The sequence below is a fragment of the Sander vitreus genome, chromosome 17 (genome assembly GCF_031162955.1).
Source record: "Sander vitreus isolate 19-12246 chromosome 17, sanVit1, whole genome shotgun sequence".
Taxonomy (NCBI): Eukaryota; Metazoa; Chordata; class Actinopteri; order Perciformes; family Percidae; genus Sander; species Sander vitreus.
In genome coordinates, this window is record NC_135871.1 from 22,302,565 (window position 1) to 22,318,313 (window position 15,749).

The 15,749-nt window shown below is 42.6% G+C and overlaps 1 protein-coding gene across 8 annotated transcripts in view; it reads right to left on the reverse strand.

Moving 5' to 3' along the window:
• sdccag8 (SHH signaling and ciliogenesis regulator sdccag8) overlaps positions 1 to 15,749 on the reverse strand; it is a 53,424-nt gene that overhangs the window by 21,789 nt on the left and 15,886 nt on the right. For all 8 annotated transcript variants that reach the window (XM_078272552.1, XM_078272553.1, XM_078272549.1 and 5 more), the window contains one exon: positions 4,469 to 4,596. In XM_078272552.1, the coding sequence (XP_078128678.1) occupies positions 4,469 to 4,596 (128 nt within the window). The remainder of the gene's footprint in view (positions 1 to 4,468; positions 4,597 to 15,749) is intronic.

Sequence of the window (15,749 nt, forward strand, 5' to 3'; positions counted from 1 at the left end):
TGTGTCTGAATTTAAAAAAAAATGTTGGCTACCTCATTGACCCAGGATTTCATTTTGGTCATGCTTTCATTTAAATTAAAGTTTCAATTTTGGAGAAAAAAGACATTGTAATGTAAGTTTCATGCTAATGTGCTATCTAATATACTGTAAAATTCTTAGAAAAAAAAGTTTAACAAGACATTACTCGACTTAGAGAGCATCATGGCTACTTCTATTAACACATACAATACATTACCAAGAGCAGGCCATCCAATCTGCTTTAAATATGTGGGGAAAACATCTACAGTATATTACGGACAGAGCTGAACAATTACATTGATTGTAACCAATACTGCAGCAAAAGTGCATATGGTTGTAGATACATATGGTTCTTTGTATTTCCAAAAATGCTTTTGGTCAACATTCACCTTAAAATTGTTCAAACAACAGGCGGAGATGTACAGAGCAAAAACACAAGTACAGAGAATAGAGGATGGAAAAATAAAATGTGCGAGAATGGTAAAACGAGAAGGAAAAAGAGAGGGGGATTGTTGTTTGAAAGCACTTTCTCCTTTCTACCCTTCCTGCCACATCCTCATCCGCTCATGGGGGCCTCTTTCTGAACAATCCAACACTGGGCTTTCATCATTCCTTTGAAATGATCCATGTCCCGCTCTCCAACATATGTCTGCTCTTTCAAAATAACAATGGCTGTTGCTTGGATTGAGGGAATGATCCACCTGCTCCGGCATTCTGTTACAGTCAACCGAAACCAAAAACACCAAGGACTCGCAGTCTTTGAAAAGTAGCTCACACTTGTAAAGTTTTTTTTTTTTTTTTTTGCATACAGTAGATGTTGGGAGGGAAAGAAAGAGATAGAGAAACAAAGTACGGTAGAGGAAGAGCTATGGTGGTAGATGCCTATTCTATTATACCATTTACCTGCAGGCTGAAATTTGACTCTACACTTTTGTAATGTCTCTCTTCTTCTTTCTCTATGTGCTACATAAATACTTTTCAAATATAAAGGAGTACTGGGAGAATTGTCAAGGCCAATGCCCAGTGATGTTTCATGTAATATTCACTGGCTGCACATGTGTGAGTTATCAATAACCTTTCATTCCACTCTATACAGCCTCTGTCCCCAGATCACTGCATGGAGGGCAGAAATTGGATGCTACAGAGCATGAAACTAAACTACACAAACTCACGGACATGCACACACACGTACACTAAACAAAGTTTGGTCAGTGCTGGAAAAGTTGCATGAAGAATGCTAATTAGCTGAACAGGCTTTGAATTCGTCTGGCCATGCGTAGGCCAAAAAGAACCCTGGGACACAGAAACACAGCAGAACTGGCACTGGAAACAAACAGAGAAAAATGAGGGAGGGAGGGATGGAGAGAAGAAGCGTGGCAGGGAGGGAGGGATGGAGAGAAACAAATATCTGATATCATCTAGAGGCTGCTCTGTACGCATGTACTCAAAAAAGAAACATGAAAAAAATAAATCTAAGGTGGGAAGGAGCGGAGAAGAAGGGAGAGGGGGGACGGATGGATGGAAGGACAAACGGATGGACAGAGAGGCGGGATTTGGAGAGCAAAAAAGCTAATTATCCAGCTCGTCTGTTAGGTTGCACGGGGAGAGGAAGTGATGCGAGCTACTAAAGGACGTCCACCCCTCCATCCCCTCCCCATCCACAGTTTCCTGCTGTGCTCTGATGTCAGCTCTCTTTAGACAACATGTGTGCTGCCGACATGCGCCAGAAACAAACCCTTTGTTTACCCCCCCCCATCCATTCCTCCCTCTGTAGCCTCCATCTTTGTTCTGCGTACCAGCAGGCTCCCTGGTTGTTGAAGGGAACCACAGGTAAATAAAAAGATAGGAGAAGGGAGGGAGGGAGAGCGGTTGAGGGTGGGTGGTGGGTGTGTGTGTGTGTGTGGGGGGGGTCCAGATGGTGCAACAGATGTGCTAGCAGCAGCAGCTCTGCTGTGCAGACAGACAGCGAGCTCTGAGCTGGGTCTCTCTGCGCTGCTCCCATCACCTTCCCTCTGCTCTGCCCTGCTATTCTCTCGTCTCCTCTCAGGGCTTCTGTTGTGCTCTTTTGAGGTCACTTCAGCTCAAATGATTTGTGTTCCTGTCCGTCCCCTCCCACTCTGGCCATGTTGTGTTGGTGGGGAGCAAGGTGGCACAGTAAGAAGGAAAACCATCCTTTAAATAGAAGTTGCAGGTTCAAGACCCTGTTCTAGCAAAGATCCACCCTGCTGAAGTGTCCTTGAGGAAGAGACTGAAACCCTCCCAGCTCCAGGGCTGTGATTCTGTAGCTGACCCTGATTAACTCTGCTGTTTGGCTCCTTGCAGTTCTGAATATTCTGACTCCGTGTGCTCCATCCTATTTAGTTTTGTCTTTGTTCGGCCCCCCCACATCACCCTCCCCTCTGTGTTAGAGAACTAATGTGCCTGTGTGCCATAATGACCTACAGTAAACCTACTGAAATAGCAAATTTGACGACTTGCTGCTGTGTGGCCGTGTAGAGATGTTCTCAAGTGTGTGCAGAGCTCTACTGAAAACTTTAAAGCCGCCGTTTGGGGAGTCTGACCCCCTATCAGTCCCTCCAGGATTTCACGATGTCGCGATCGGGCTAATTCACGCAAATTCAACCAATCACCGGGAATTTGGTGCGACTCGCAATTTTGACCAATCACGCAACTTTTCCGCAGATTTGACCAATAACCAGAAGTTTCCCGCAACTTCAACCAATCACAGCAGTCCCACGTGCACTCTGAGAGCCAATGACCAGAGAACGGGTTGATCATTTCCTTGTTTTTGATATAAAGACAAGACGTGTGTGTGACTCATTTACCAACAAAACGTACAGCAAAAGACGTGCAAAACATTTCAGACCGTCCTGCCAACCTGTATACATTTTAACATCAACGTAGACTTTAACGATTTAAAAGTCGCTGAAGTTGCTGCCGTTTCCATCCTGGCTGTCGGCTCTCTGCAGCGGGTGGGGCTACTGCTCCGTACCCCCACGCTTGCTTGCACACACACAAACACACACACAGACACACACACAAACAACACACACATGGTGGTTGCAGGAGAAAAAGGAGATGAGACGACACGATGACCTAAATTGAGGAAAGCTACGCTCGTTATTGTAAGTGCAATGATAAGTTAAAGTCAGTATTATCAAACCGTACGAATGTGTGTCCCAGGCCAGGATAGGAAAATAACTAACAAGCCACTGACAGATATGTTCAAATTTGATTAATTCAATAAATTATTAGTTTTTTGTCTTAAATCCACCAGCCATGTTCATATTATACCAACATTTACAGCATCCTGAGCCTTTTTGGTAAGGTTACTAGGAAAACTCAGCCCAGAGTAATTTTATTCTCCCCAAAACAAGTTTCCTTTTTATTTTGAAAGAACTATACAACAACAAAAAAAAAAGCAACTTTTTTGCAACTTTCACTGTCTCCCGCAACTTCATTGCAACAAACATACAAAAGACATCGCAACTTTTATCGCAATTTTTTACAAAAGCTCCCACGAAATCAGGCATTTTGGGCCGCAACAACCTCAAAAAAAGGCCGCGAAATCCTGGAGGGACTGCCCTATGTCCAACTGATTTGGCTCCATTGCTGCTGCCAGACACAATCTGCTGCCATTCTAGCTGGCGGGCCAATGGCCACCAGACGCAGGAGTGGAGCGTCTCTGAAGAGTAAAATTCACTTATATTTATATATTATAGAACTGAAATGTATAGAATGATATCTATTGTTGTATGACATTCATTTAATATTTAATGATACATTTAATTAGTTATTGGTTGTCAGCAGAACTACTTTTACTTGTTTGTTTATGTCTCTTCTTCTCTCTAGTCTAGCATAAGTATAGCAGGAGAATGAATGCCACAATACACACTATTTAAGAAATAGATACGATTAAGAATAAGAGAAGATTGTGTGCTGCTTACAGTTATTAAAATAAGTTAAGTACAAGCGCAGAGTTTCTTGTGTGACCTGAAATGTGTATCCAATACGCTTGCAGAACAAAAAATGTTGACAAAACAACTGGCTAACCAAATGTAGCTGCTGACGGACAGACCGCATGAAGACGATACGCCTCTGAAACTCCTCCAGTCAACATTTGAACTGGGACAGAGATGTGACGGAGCAGTGGCTCAACCAAAACTCGATGCAGCTGCACCCAGCGGACATCCAGGATGAGGTTCCACTACACAAGACTTTAAATAACAGGTGCTCCTTTGATAAGAAATACATGGAGGGGAAAGGAAAGATGGGTTTTTGACAAGCTGATATCCTTGAGTAATCGGATACTTAATTATCTTTGAAATAGGTCAGATATGTTTAATTAAGTCAGAGAGGTGGGATGGAAATAGTGAGCTATGACACAAGTGGACGGTATGTTTGGCCTGGACCACTGCTAGGTGCCACTGCTGTTGGTGGAAGCACTGACCTCTCTGCTGGTGTTGAGCCTCTGTTTGCTCCAGCAGCACAGCCAGCTCTCTCTCTCTTTCCCCCGCTGAAAGGGTCGCAGACGTCATTTCCTCCTCATGAGCCCGTTCTGAACTCTCTCTGTCCTGTCTGGGGAAAAGGACCGGGGTGTTAAAGGAACATTTAAACCACAATCCTTTTTACAATTACAATAATGTAGCCACATTTTACAATATTAACTGGCTGAGTCTCTCTCCAACTATAACATTTCAAAATAGCATGGTGTTCATTGGATGCACAATTTCATCACATAACTTGGCTTACTACAGTGTGTGCAAAACCAGTGTTCATCCAAACAGAGAAGCCAAATGTTAGTCTGTGCCTAAGATGATTGATTACTCATCTTCTGCTTGTGGCGGAGCATGAAAATACTGTAGGCTTCAACTTCTGTCTTAAACATATCATTTCTTTTACAAAGTAAATATAAAGTTCATTGAAAGTTTAGAGTTTTTCAACTGACTATGACTGAAATACAGGCTTGTTTTACTCTACGTTGATTACATTTCAATCAAGTTTAGCATGACAGCTAACACGGCAGGTGTGTTTTGGTGGTAGGGCTGCTCTGCTCTTAGTTTACTTTTGGACAGATTGGGCCTTTAAGGATGGAGCCCCTAACTTTAGTTTAGTTAGTTGCGCACATGAAAAGGTTTTGCGCCGCTTTGAAACCCATTTCGCGCGGTTATGAACAGTGCCAGTGCCACAGTCAGCAGCACTGCAGCAAAGAACTCCGGTTAGAAAGGATGGTGGCTAAAGATGAGTTTATATAGATGCCAAAAGGCTTCAATTTGTCATAAGAGTCTACTAGGGTGACCAGACGTCCTGAAAAATTCGGGACAGTCCCGAAATCCAAGCAGTTTTCCCGAATCCCGAATCCAGCCCTAATTGTCCCGAAAATTAGAGCAAAGTCTCAAGAGCATATGGGACCTGATGAACACGTAGCTAAAAAGCAAAACGTCTCTGCAGGCCAGGTGGGAGGACTGGGTAGGGAAATACCCATGGATTACTGCAGTTTTACGTGACAAAGCGTTTTGCAATGTGTGTAGGAAGGAGTTTGGTATTTCACACGGGGAAGGGGGGGGGAGTCAGACGTCAGGTTGCATGCTAGCAGCAAACTACATATAACTTTAACAGCACAACTGTACAGACCAACACTTTGTATCTGTATTTTCGGGTTTACATGACAGACAGTTGAATTCCTGAATAAAAATAATAAATCATTTTGGTGCGGAGTTTTGAAATTCAGTTTAAGTGTAAAATGAGAGTGACGAATGAGTGTGAAATGGCCCACATCATACTCAGTGAGTATCAAAAAAAATATAGGCCTTCAATTTGTTCTTAAAACAGTTACCAGTCAAAATACAGCAACCTGTTAATTATCAGTTAGGACAAGCAGCCGATTGATCGGTGCATTCCTAATAAATTCCACCATACTTTTGTGTGTGAAGATCTATAATGTGGAAAAAAATGCTGATAGATTAACATAGAGGTGAGAGAGAAAGGAGGAGGAGAGCACACACTGTACAAACAAGATGAAAGAAAGGACAGAACGGCGAATGACAGAAAAGACTCAGGGGGTAGAAGGGTAAAAGCGTCAGACCACTGTTGCTTGAAGACCCCTGAGTGATACTGCAGCTGTCTACAAAACAATGCACACACACACACACACACACTTATTTAATTGTTGTCCCTGTCTCAAAAAAAGCCATTTTACCATTGAATGAGTGTTTTGCACCCCCTGTGAGTGTAAATAGAAAAGATTGGCCTGCTCTGTGATATTACTTTGCTCAAGGTGCTTGCCATCCTGTGCATTTCCTGTACAATTTGTATCAATATGATTCAGTTTCCAGCCACATTAATGCCGAAAACACGTACAACACTACAGCGACATCATCATCAGTTGATTAAACGTATCTTTCTTTTAGTTATATAAGGTCTACATATAAATAACTCTATGACTTCGTAGTTTGAATGGAAAGCCGACTAGCATGACACATTTGGTAGCAATCAAATAGTTTTAATCTCCACTCCCTTTGTTCGTCTCAATAACAAATAACTGGCATTGAACAACACTGCATTTTACTCCTGTTTGAACCAACTTTCTAACTTAGCTGAATGTACCCAAACAACAGAGGAACAGACAAAGAAGGAAAGAAAAGAAAAACTACAAAGACAGGAAAAAACGAACAAATAAACAGAACTCTTCCTGAAGTCCAAAGGCGCTAATGAAGAGAGAATTCTCCAGTTTAAGTGAAAACTTTTCTCCCCTACAGCGCTTGGCCTGCATCTCTAAAGTGACCGCGTCTGTCTGTTCCTTCGTGTGTGTGTGTGTTCTCCTGCTGTCCTGCTGTCTGGGGTGTGAAAGCGGGTGGCGGGTGTGCAGGGGACACAAGGAGACTGTGTGTGTCTGTACTTGTATGAGTGTGTGCGTGTGTGTGAGAGTGAATGAACCCCCGCTGGGCTTGAACAGCAGCCTGAGCCACCAAAGCGCACACCAGGGCTCAGCGGGAGATGGCGGGCAGGCGTTGCCAGCCATTTGGTCCTGCAAGAGGTTCCAGGGGGCCGTGTGTATTTGCGTATGTGTGTGTGTGTGCGATGGGGGGGGCGAGTCACACCAGACCTGTTTACCCACCAATTAGCATCAGACAGACCGCCAGAAAGTTCCAGCAGTCAGCAATAGAGTGGTGGTGGTGAGGACGAGGAGGTGATGAAAAACAGAAAAACAGGAGAAGATAGAAAAGCAAAAACACAGAGAGCTATCACATATTTGGCATCTGTTTGGTTTTGCTGATCTACTGAACCAACATTTTACAAGTACAGCCAAATAAAGTTGTGCACAGCAGAGCAAAGCAGACTCAGGGCCTACATTTCTGGAAACAACCTTGCTGATTCTAAGTTTTGATTCAATAAGTAAGGTCCGAGGGTTCAAATCCCCGTGACAAGGGCCTAAAAGCCTCATCGAGAATTAAATTTAAGCGGAGAGTTATAACCTCCAATTTCCACCGGTTGCGGTACGGCGGCGGAGTCAATAGGTTTCCGTTAAAGTCAATGTGTGTATTTCCACTGACTGCGGAACGGCTGCGTTCCAACTGCGTCCCAGCTCCGACGGTCCGCAGCCCTCCAGAGCAGATATACGCAGAGCTTCTATTTTTGCCGGACGCCGGAGAGCTTCGCAGCAATTCAGCACAATTCAGATAGTGCGGCACAGGAAGTCGAGCACAGAAACAAAATAAAACATCCGGTTAATTTTTCAAAATAAAATACACCGTCCTCACGGCGGATCATATTTCCCTGCACTACACCTTGAAAACACTGCACAGAGTTGTTTCCCCTCTACTCCTCTGGATGGAAACAAACTGTTGTTGGTTTTGTAGTTCTATTCTACGTGAATTCACGAGATCTTGTGGGTCCTTGTGACCACAGCTGTCAGTCATGGCCGCAGCCGTGCCCCAACAAGTCCGGACCTTTTGGGTATTGACGGACGGCGGAGCACGCAGCCGACACGCAGCGGAGCCGGTCTGTAGACGTTCCGCATTCAGTGGAAATCCGAAGTGAGGTTCTTTCCCCTGCGCCATTTTGTATCCCCAAACTAATGCAATGTGTTTACTTACAAAACGCTGTCACAAAATGGCTGCTGGTGAGCACTGTCAAATTAAAGCATAAAAAAGAGAAAGCATAGAAGAGATGTCAGTGGAGAGCCAAGCCCTGGAGCAAGAATTAAGGACGACGGGTAGAGCAGAGGCTGAATATGTGGGGCTGGTGCTGGATAATTCTCCCTGGACAATAATCTGCCTTCCAGCTAATTGGTGAATGGGCTCTGGGTTGCTGCCTGTGGCAGGAACTCTTGTTTGGGCCTAGGAGGCAATAGACTGAATGTTCAGTTAGTGGATAGCTGGGCCTGTTTGTATATGGCTGGCCTGATGCACTGTAGGACAGCTTGATAAGTATGGCGAAAGCTGCATGGGCCAGGGGCCTAAGGTAGGCTGGAATAGCTCTGGGGCTGTGGCCAGGTACAGTGGCTGCTGGGTAAGTGGGAGGTGGCAGAGGCGGTGGCTGGCTGGCTAGCTGGCTGGAGCGGCGAGGAAGAAGAGGGGGCCCAGTCTGCACTGCCTGCCTAAGTGGGCACTATTCAAGCTGTTGCCCATTAGATGTGGGGTGCCAGGGCCTGACCAAGCACGGAGTTTGCAGCACCCCATGGTGCAGCCGGCATCCCACGCCAGAACCACCAAATGCTGTGGTTTATCAGAGAACGAGCACAAATTGGAGTCAGACGGTGGACTTGGAGGAATTGGAGACAGTCGCCAACGCCAGACACCACTGACCGCTGTTTGGGCTAAAGTAAAAGAGACTATACTCTCCCCCAATAAACACAATATCACCCAGATATACATACACACAAAGTGAGGTCATCCAGTGAACACACACAAATAAAAAGGGAAAGTCTTTGTGTAAATGTAAATTACACAAAATATATGACTACCGTATATGTTGTTGTAATATCAAATAACTATCAACATGAATGAAACTTATGAACTTGAGTTACTTCCAAGCATTCTGTTACCAAAAGCAAGGTAAAGACAAATATTGGATGAAAAAGATAAAAACTAATGGAAAACTAAAGGGAACAATCCCTCAAATCAATGCACATTCATATGTATGCACAGATACATTCCTGTGTTGCAAAAATAACAGGTGTGAAATGAACATAAAGGTGAACAGATTGTGAACCCAGCCTATAGCACAAATATGCAAACACACACGTGTTGTTCGCAACAAAGATTTCAAAGATACTATTTCTGTCACAGAGGACTGTACTAATCGCTATACTCATTGCAATTTTATATACCTATGAAATATTATCAAAACTTCTAAATGAGTGTTTTAAATGTAACTTTTATAATCAGACAATGACCAATTTGCATATTACCTGTCATTTCTTGAATGCTTGTAACTAAGATCTATTTAACAGTATCAACAAAAAATAGAAAATGAAGGATCTAAGAATTGTATTTTTAAGATACCTTTGAAATTAAACCGATACACTTAACTGTATAACTGGATTTTAGAAAATCAATTACATTTCCATTCAAATTCATTATTTAAACTGATGACAATTATCTTGTAAGAAAATATTGATTTACTGAAATGCACTAATGCTGTACTATAAAAATACAACTGTTAACTATTTGCTCAACTGCTCAACATGGTGGCACTCATGATGATTATTGTTTGTGGAGAAATTCCAGTGGATCCACAGCTATTCATGATAGACTGCATCAATCAGACTGCATTAATATTCAACAGTTTGATACGCAAAACTACAAAGATTACTGCTGCTGTGTGAGTGGGCTTGTTTATGTGTGTGACTGTGTGACTGTGAGACGGTGAGACAGAGGCCTTGTGTAGGACTATCTAAAACGATACTGCCAACAAAGGATGAGAGCACCGCAGAGACAATAAAGTGACATATTGAACATTTGCTGCGCTATCATTGATGCGGTGTTCAATAAACATCTGAATTGTTTCGTGTAGCAGACAGCGTCACACAATTTTCTCTCACACCCACCTAAATGTGTTTTAGCACATTTTTATTAAACCTCGGGGTGATGTAAGTCAATCACTCTGCTCCCACATTTTTATTCTGACACCCCTCCCTTATCTCTGCTGCTGCTCTACTTTATGAAACAAACACATCAAACACAGGCAGCCTGATGCAGCCTCACCGCTCCTTTACTCCGTGCCCAGCCCATCTTCCATCGATTTGTCCATCTATCTGTCCACAGCGTTCTCATCTCTGCTCCGATCCTTTTTTCTGCCGTTTCCATCTCTCCCTCCACCACCCTCTATTCCCTCCCACCCTTTTTTCCTGTAACTAAACTGGCTGTGTCTCTCTCCATCTGCTGATTCTTCCTTCAGCGGCCTTGCACCTGTTCACACCTCCTCTCCTGTTGGCCACTCTTTTCTCCCCTCTTACACCCCCTTTATCTTTATCTCTCTCTCTCTCTCTCCCTCTCTTTCTGCTCAGTGCAATGCTGCCAGGCCCGTTCCTGGCTCAGTTAGCCTCTCTGTCATTCAATCCATCTGTCGGCAAGTCAACTTTGTTTACAGCGGGCGGCCCAGGCCTCTTTTCTTCTTCAAGGAGCGCTAAAGCCCCCCTACTGCCACCAAGGTCAGTGGCGAGCCAATCGTGCCCAAAAAACAAAAAACTGCAACTGCTAAATAAGCACAAAAAAAATAAAATTTGCCCTACCCTTACGACACACATGGACAATAACTCTCTTGAAATATGCACATCTTAATTATCTCAATCTCTTGTGCCTATAAATAAAGTCATTCATGTACAAACAGACAGCTACAAATGCACGACCCTCACAGAAATAAACATTTGCTGTTACAGTACAAATTCCCTCAGAGAGAAACTCAGCTCTAGATTTGAGTAATTAGCTGCTGATTGGCCTCTGTCATCATCTATCTCCTCTCAAAACAGAGTGAGAGAAGTTTAAAAGTCTTAATTGGCACAGTTGACTGATGGTCTTAACACAGGAAGAGCGGACTGGCAGTGAAGGCATCTGTGATTTTTAAAAATAAACACACACCATACGTACAATATGCTCCCATACGGACCTATTCCAGAAACCCAGTACTCTACGTGAGTGTCAAATCTGTGCCCTATAGAAATAGTTGTGGGTAGCATATGTGGCAGGGCTGAGGGTCAAATCAATTTCAGTTGAGAAGGTAAAAGATTGGCTAGAATTAATTATTTCAATAATGATACCAGCTTCAAGTTACTTCTCATTAGACATTTGATAAAGTGAATAATACATGTTATATGGATGTTATAGTACGAATGTCAAATAAATTAACATAAATGTAGAATAAGGGTAGGAATAACCCTAATTGATGTTAAATATTTAACCTCATTCAATTTAAATAAAGAATTGAGAGATCAAGGGCGGGTCTAGAAGGGGGAGCGCCCCCCTGAAATTAGGCTAGAATGCTGTCAATCTGACAAATTTGATTTCCATTGGATCAGAGTACTGTCACTTTGCTGCCTGTTCTGCCAATCGCTGCCTTTCCATTTGGTTAATGGATATATACTTTAAACACGCATTGTATGGCAACTGTGTACTTTGTTGAAATTTTGAGGCCAGTTTAGAAGTAGATTAGTAGTAATCTTCCCAGTCCTTGTCACATGACCTATTAATGTTTACATGATGACTATCCAAATGTTTGCCCATAGAAAATGTGTACTGTATTTGGAGATACAATTTGTTGAAAATAAAAATAAGTGAAATTAATAATGAATGTGATGTTTTATTTAGCAAAATTACATTGTTTTGTTCTATCCTATCCAATATTTCCTATATTTCTAAGCAAGTTTTCTATGTTGTATTCTGATAAAATCCCCCGGGCCCCCCCTGACTGATTATTGGTCCCCCCTGTGCCACCCCACTTAAAAAAAACTGGAATTGCCCCTGGAGAGAATGTTTCTGATGAGGAAAAATAAACACAGCTAGTTAGAGAGGAAGGTGTGGAAACTAAAAGTGTGTGCCACATGGAGTGTTCTCTTGTGAGCTCAATCCACCTGTGTTGGAATTCACTTCACTCCTGAGGCATACCTGATGTTGTTCAAACGCCCCTCACCCCTCCCACCCGGTTATAAGGTTGGTGGTAACTGGCAGGAAGTAACATGTGCCATCTCTCTCTCATTACCCACCCAGGTAATCTTCAGTGAATTCCTCTATTATCTTTTTACTTCCTAACCTGTTTTCTTCTCCTACACCCTCCACAAACCCCTCTCCTCTCCTCACTCCTGGGCCATTAGATCAGATGCCTAGTGAGGGAGAGGCGGCCATTGAGGTGGAAAACAAAGAGAGGCTTTTTAAACTCAGTGGGGGGGAGACTAGGGCTGTAGATGGAACCCTAGGGGGGCTTGAGCCCATCCGGTGCCTGCCGTCATACAGTGCTGCTCATAAGTATTAATACCCATGCAAAAATTGACTAAAAAGAGGAATAAAAAAATCATCTGTTGGAAATTGATCTTAATGCCTTAATTAAAAAATGAAGAAAAATCCGACCTTTTAAGGACACCAATTTTTTTGTGAATGATGTATTGTTAATAAATAAATGTTCTTCCTTAAAATACAGGGGCCATAATTATACATACCCCTATGTTAATTTCCCATAGAGGAAGGCAGATTTTTATTTTTAAAGGCCAGTTATTTCATGGATCCAGGATACTATGCATCCTGATAAAGTTCCCTTGGCCTTTGGAATTAAAATAGCCCCCCCACATCATCACATACCCTTCACCATACCTAGAGAATGGCATGGTTTTATTTCAGTTAGTCTAATAGCTAACTGAGATAAGATTCCAAAGGCCAAGGGAACTTTATCAGGATGCATAGTATCCTGGATCCATGAAATAACTGGCCTTCCTCTATGGGAAATTAACATAGGGGTATGTATAATTATGGCCCCTGTATTTTAAGAAAGAACATTTATTTATTTACAATACATTATTCATTCACAAAAAACATTGGTGTCCTTAAAATATTGGATTTTTCCTCATTTTTTTAATTAAGGCATTAAGATCAATTTCCAAAAGATGATTTTTTTATTCCTCTTTTTAGTCAACCCTCTTCTCTCTGCAACTTCCATATGTCCTCCTCTCTTTCATTCTCATCTATCTTTATCTATTTGCCCTTCTTTCCATTTCCAGCCTCTGTGTCATCTTCTTAATTCTTAATCGCTTGTGTCTTTGCTCATCTCTCCTTACTAACAGACTGCACTAAACACAGCGTTACTGTCAGGGTCAGGTCAATGTGTCTTTCAACCTGGTACACACACTTTATTTGGAACAAGGAGCACATCAATATGCATAAATATAGCTTTGGCGTTTTTGGCATTTTTTACCACATGCATGAATTAAAACAAAAGCTGTAAATGTAGCAACAGACCTTTTTGAATTGCATATGAACATTTTTATTTTATATTAAAAATCACAATCTATGTGGATTGCCTTTCATTTGAGGACTTCTTATGGTAATCATTACACTATAAACTAAACAAAATCAACATTCATTCTTAGTATTCTAATGCATTATAGGAGAATGCATCTCTGTCTGCAATTGTTTATTTTCTTGGAGGTTTCTTTTAGATGTCATACAACCTCAATGTAACTTGGGCCAATTGAGTAGCTTTAAATAATTTCAAATAAAGCATTATAATAATAACTGAAGGCAAGGTCTCAAATCCAGTGCCGGTGGAGGAGTTTGAGGGAGCATCCTGCTGTATTCTCCCATTATACAACGCCCTTCTTAACTCATCGCCACTCTTTTCCAGTATTCTTCCTTTCGTATCTCCTAGAATATCTCTACTCGGCTGCTACCTTGAACCTATCTTATCCTCCTCCCACCTATCTCCTGCTCCTGTCTTTGTGATCATTTTGCGATACAATCTGCTGATTGGGGGCACTGCCCTACTACCTACGAGGCACTGCTGTGGCCACAAAGGGTGACAGAAAGAAAAGGATGGATTGAAGGCAAGAGGGGGAAAAAGAGAACAAAGAGCAGCTGTATGAAGGATGAAAAATGAAGAGGATGAAAAGATAAAAGCAATAGATCAATCAGGTAAAAAAGAGCGACAGAGGTAAAAGAGAGAAATGAGGGGAAAGAAACAGCAGAGAGAGGTTCTGTCATGTTGGATGAAAGCTGTGCCTACTGGGCAGTGGGCAAGTGTAGAGTCACTGATGGTGCCACCCTCACAGCAGGGGTGTGACACACACACACACACACACACACACACACACACACACACACACACACACACACACACACACACACACACACACACACACACACACACACACACACACACACACACACACACACACCTTTTAAAATGAAACTGATGCTAAACTGCTAAACTAAACTTTTAACAAACACACAAGTATCCATAAACACTTTCCAGTGTGTTTCAAGATATTCCAAAAAACAGATATATACACATAGTTTAAAGTGGTGGCTTTACACATGTACTCCATTAGAGGCTATACAAGATGAGCCTAAGTGAGGTGAAGAGTGGATGGTGGATGGATGGCGGAGTGCTGGTGCTCTCCTTTTCGTTTTCTGTCCTCCAGCAGTAGTGTCTGTATGTAGGCCAGTGTCCCAGGGCTCACTTGGCTGGGGTGACAACAGTAAGTAGCCGACAGATTTGCCTCCATCTTGCCTAAGGTCTCCCAGTTAGCGATCTGTCTATTTTATCCATTCCCAGCCCTGCAGGATGGACAGATTACAGCTCTGCTGTACCAGATAATTCTGGTACTTATCGGATGTGATTTTCCACTGTTGAATGTATAGCATCTACATTTTATCATTTATGATATTTCTAGTGCAAATAAGTGCATGCAATTCCAGAGTTAGCGAGGCATGATTACAGGGGCTCGTGGTATCATTTATCTTCTGCAAGAAACAGAACGATGATGGATGGAAGGAGCGGTGTGGAGATAAAGAAAACTTGTGTCCTAGCAGCTTTCTACTTTTACTACCTGGCCTGCCTGAGGGAATAGTAATAGTAAAGAGAAAGGGGGCAGAACCCAACACACTAACATCGGAGCACTATAAGTCTGTGGCTTTATTTAGTTGTCCATGTGTTCAATCAAACACACAACAGACCTACGTTGTCAATGTCAACATGTGTGCATTGATGAGATTGAAGAAATGTTCTTGCTCAAGAGGCCACTTTTTTTTCAAAAAAGGTACAGTGCTGATTTCACTAAACTGTATTAAAATGGTTTCCATTTCCATTTGTTAGTACCCGGTTTGACAAAAATACACATTCTGTTTAAATTACTGTCCAAGACCAGAGAAATAAAGATGTAGCAGAGTAAGACAAAAAGAGATGGAGAATCAAAGAAACTGAAAGAAAGATAAAAGACTAAGTAGGTCTCAACAGATTGAGCGAGAGAGACAGGGAGAGTGCAAGAGAGAGAGGTGAGAAGGCAGGATGGCAGAGAGGGCACTCCGACAGCGAGGAGAGAAGAACACGGCAAGGTCTCGTCACCGGGCCAACGGGCCCACCACTGTCAACATCATGGCACTCTGTCACACACACACACACACACACACACACACACACACACACACACACACACACACACACACACACACACACACACACACACACACACACACACACACACACACACACACACACACACACACACACACACGGCTGGCCAACGG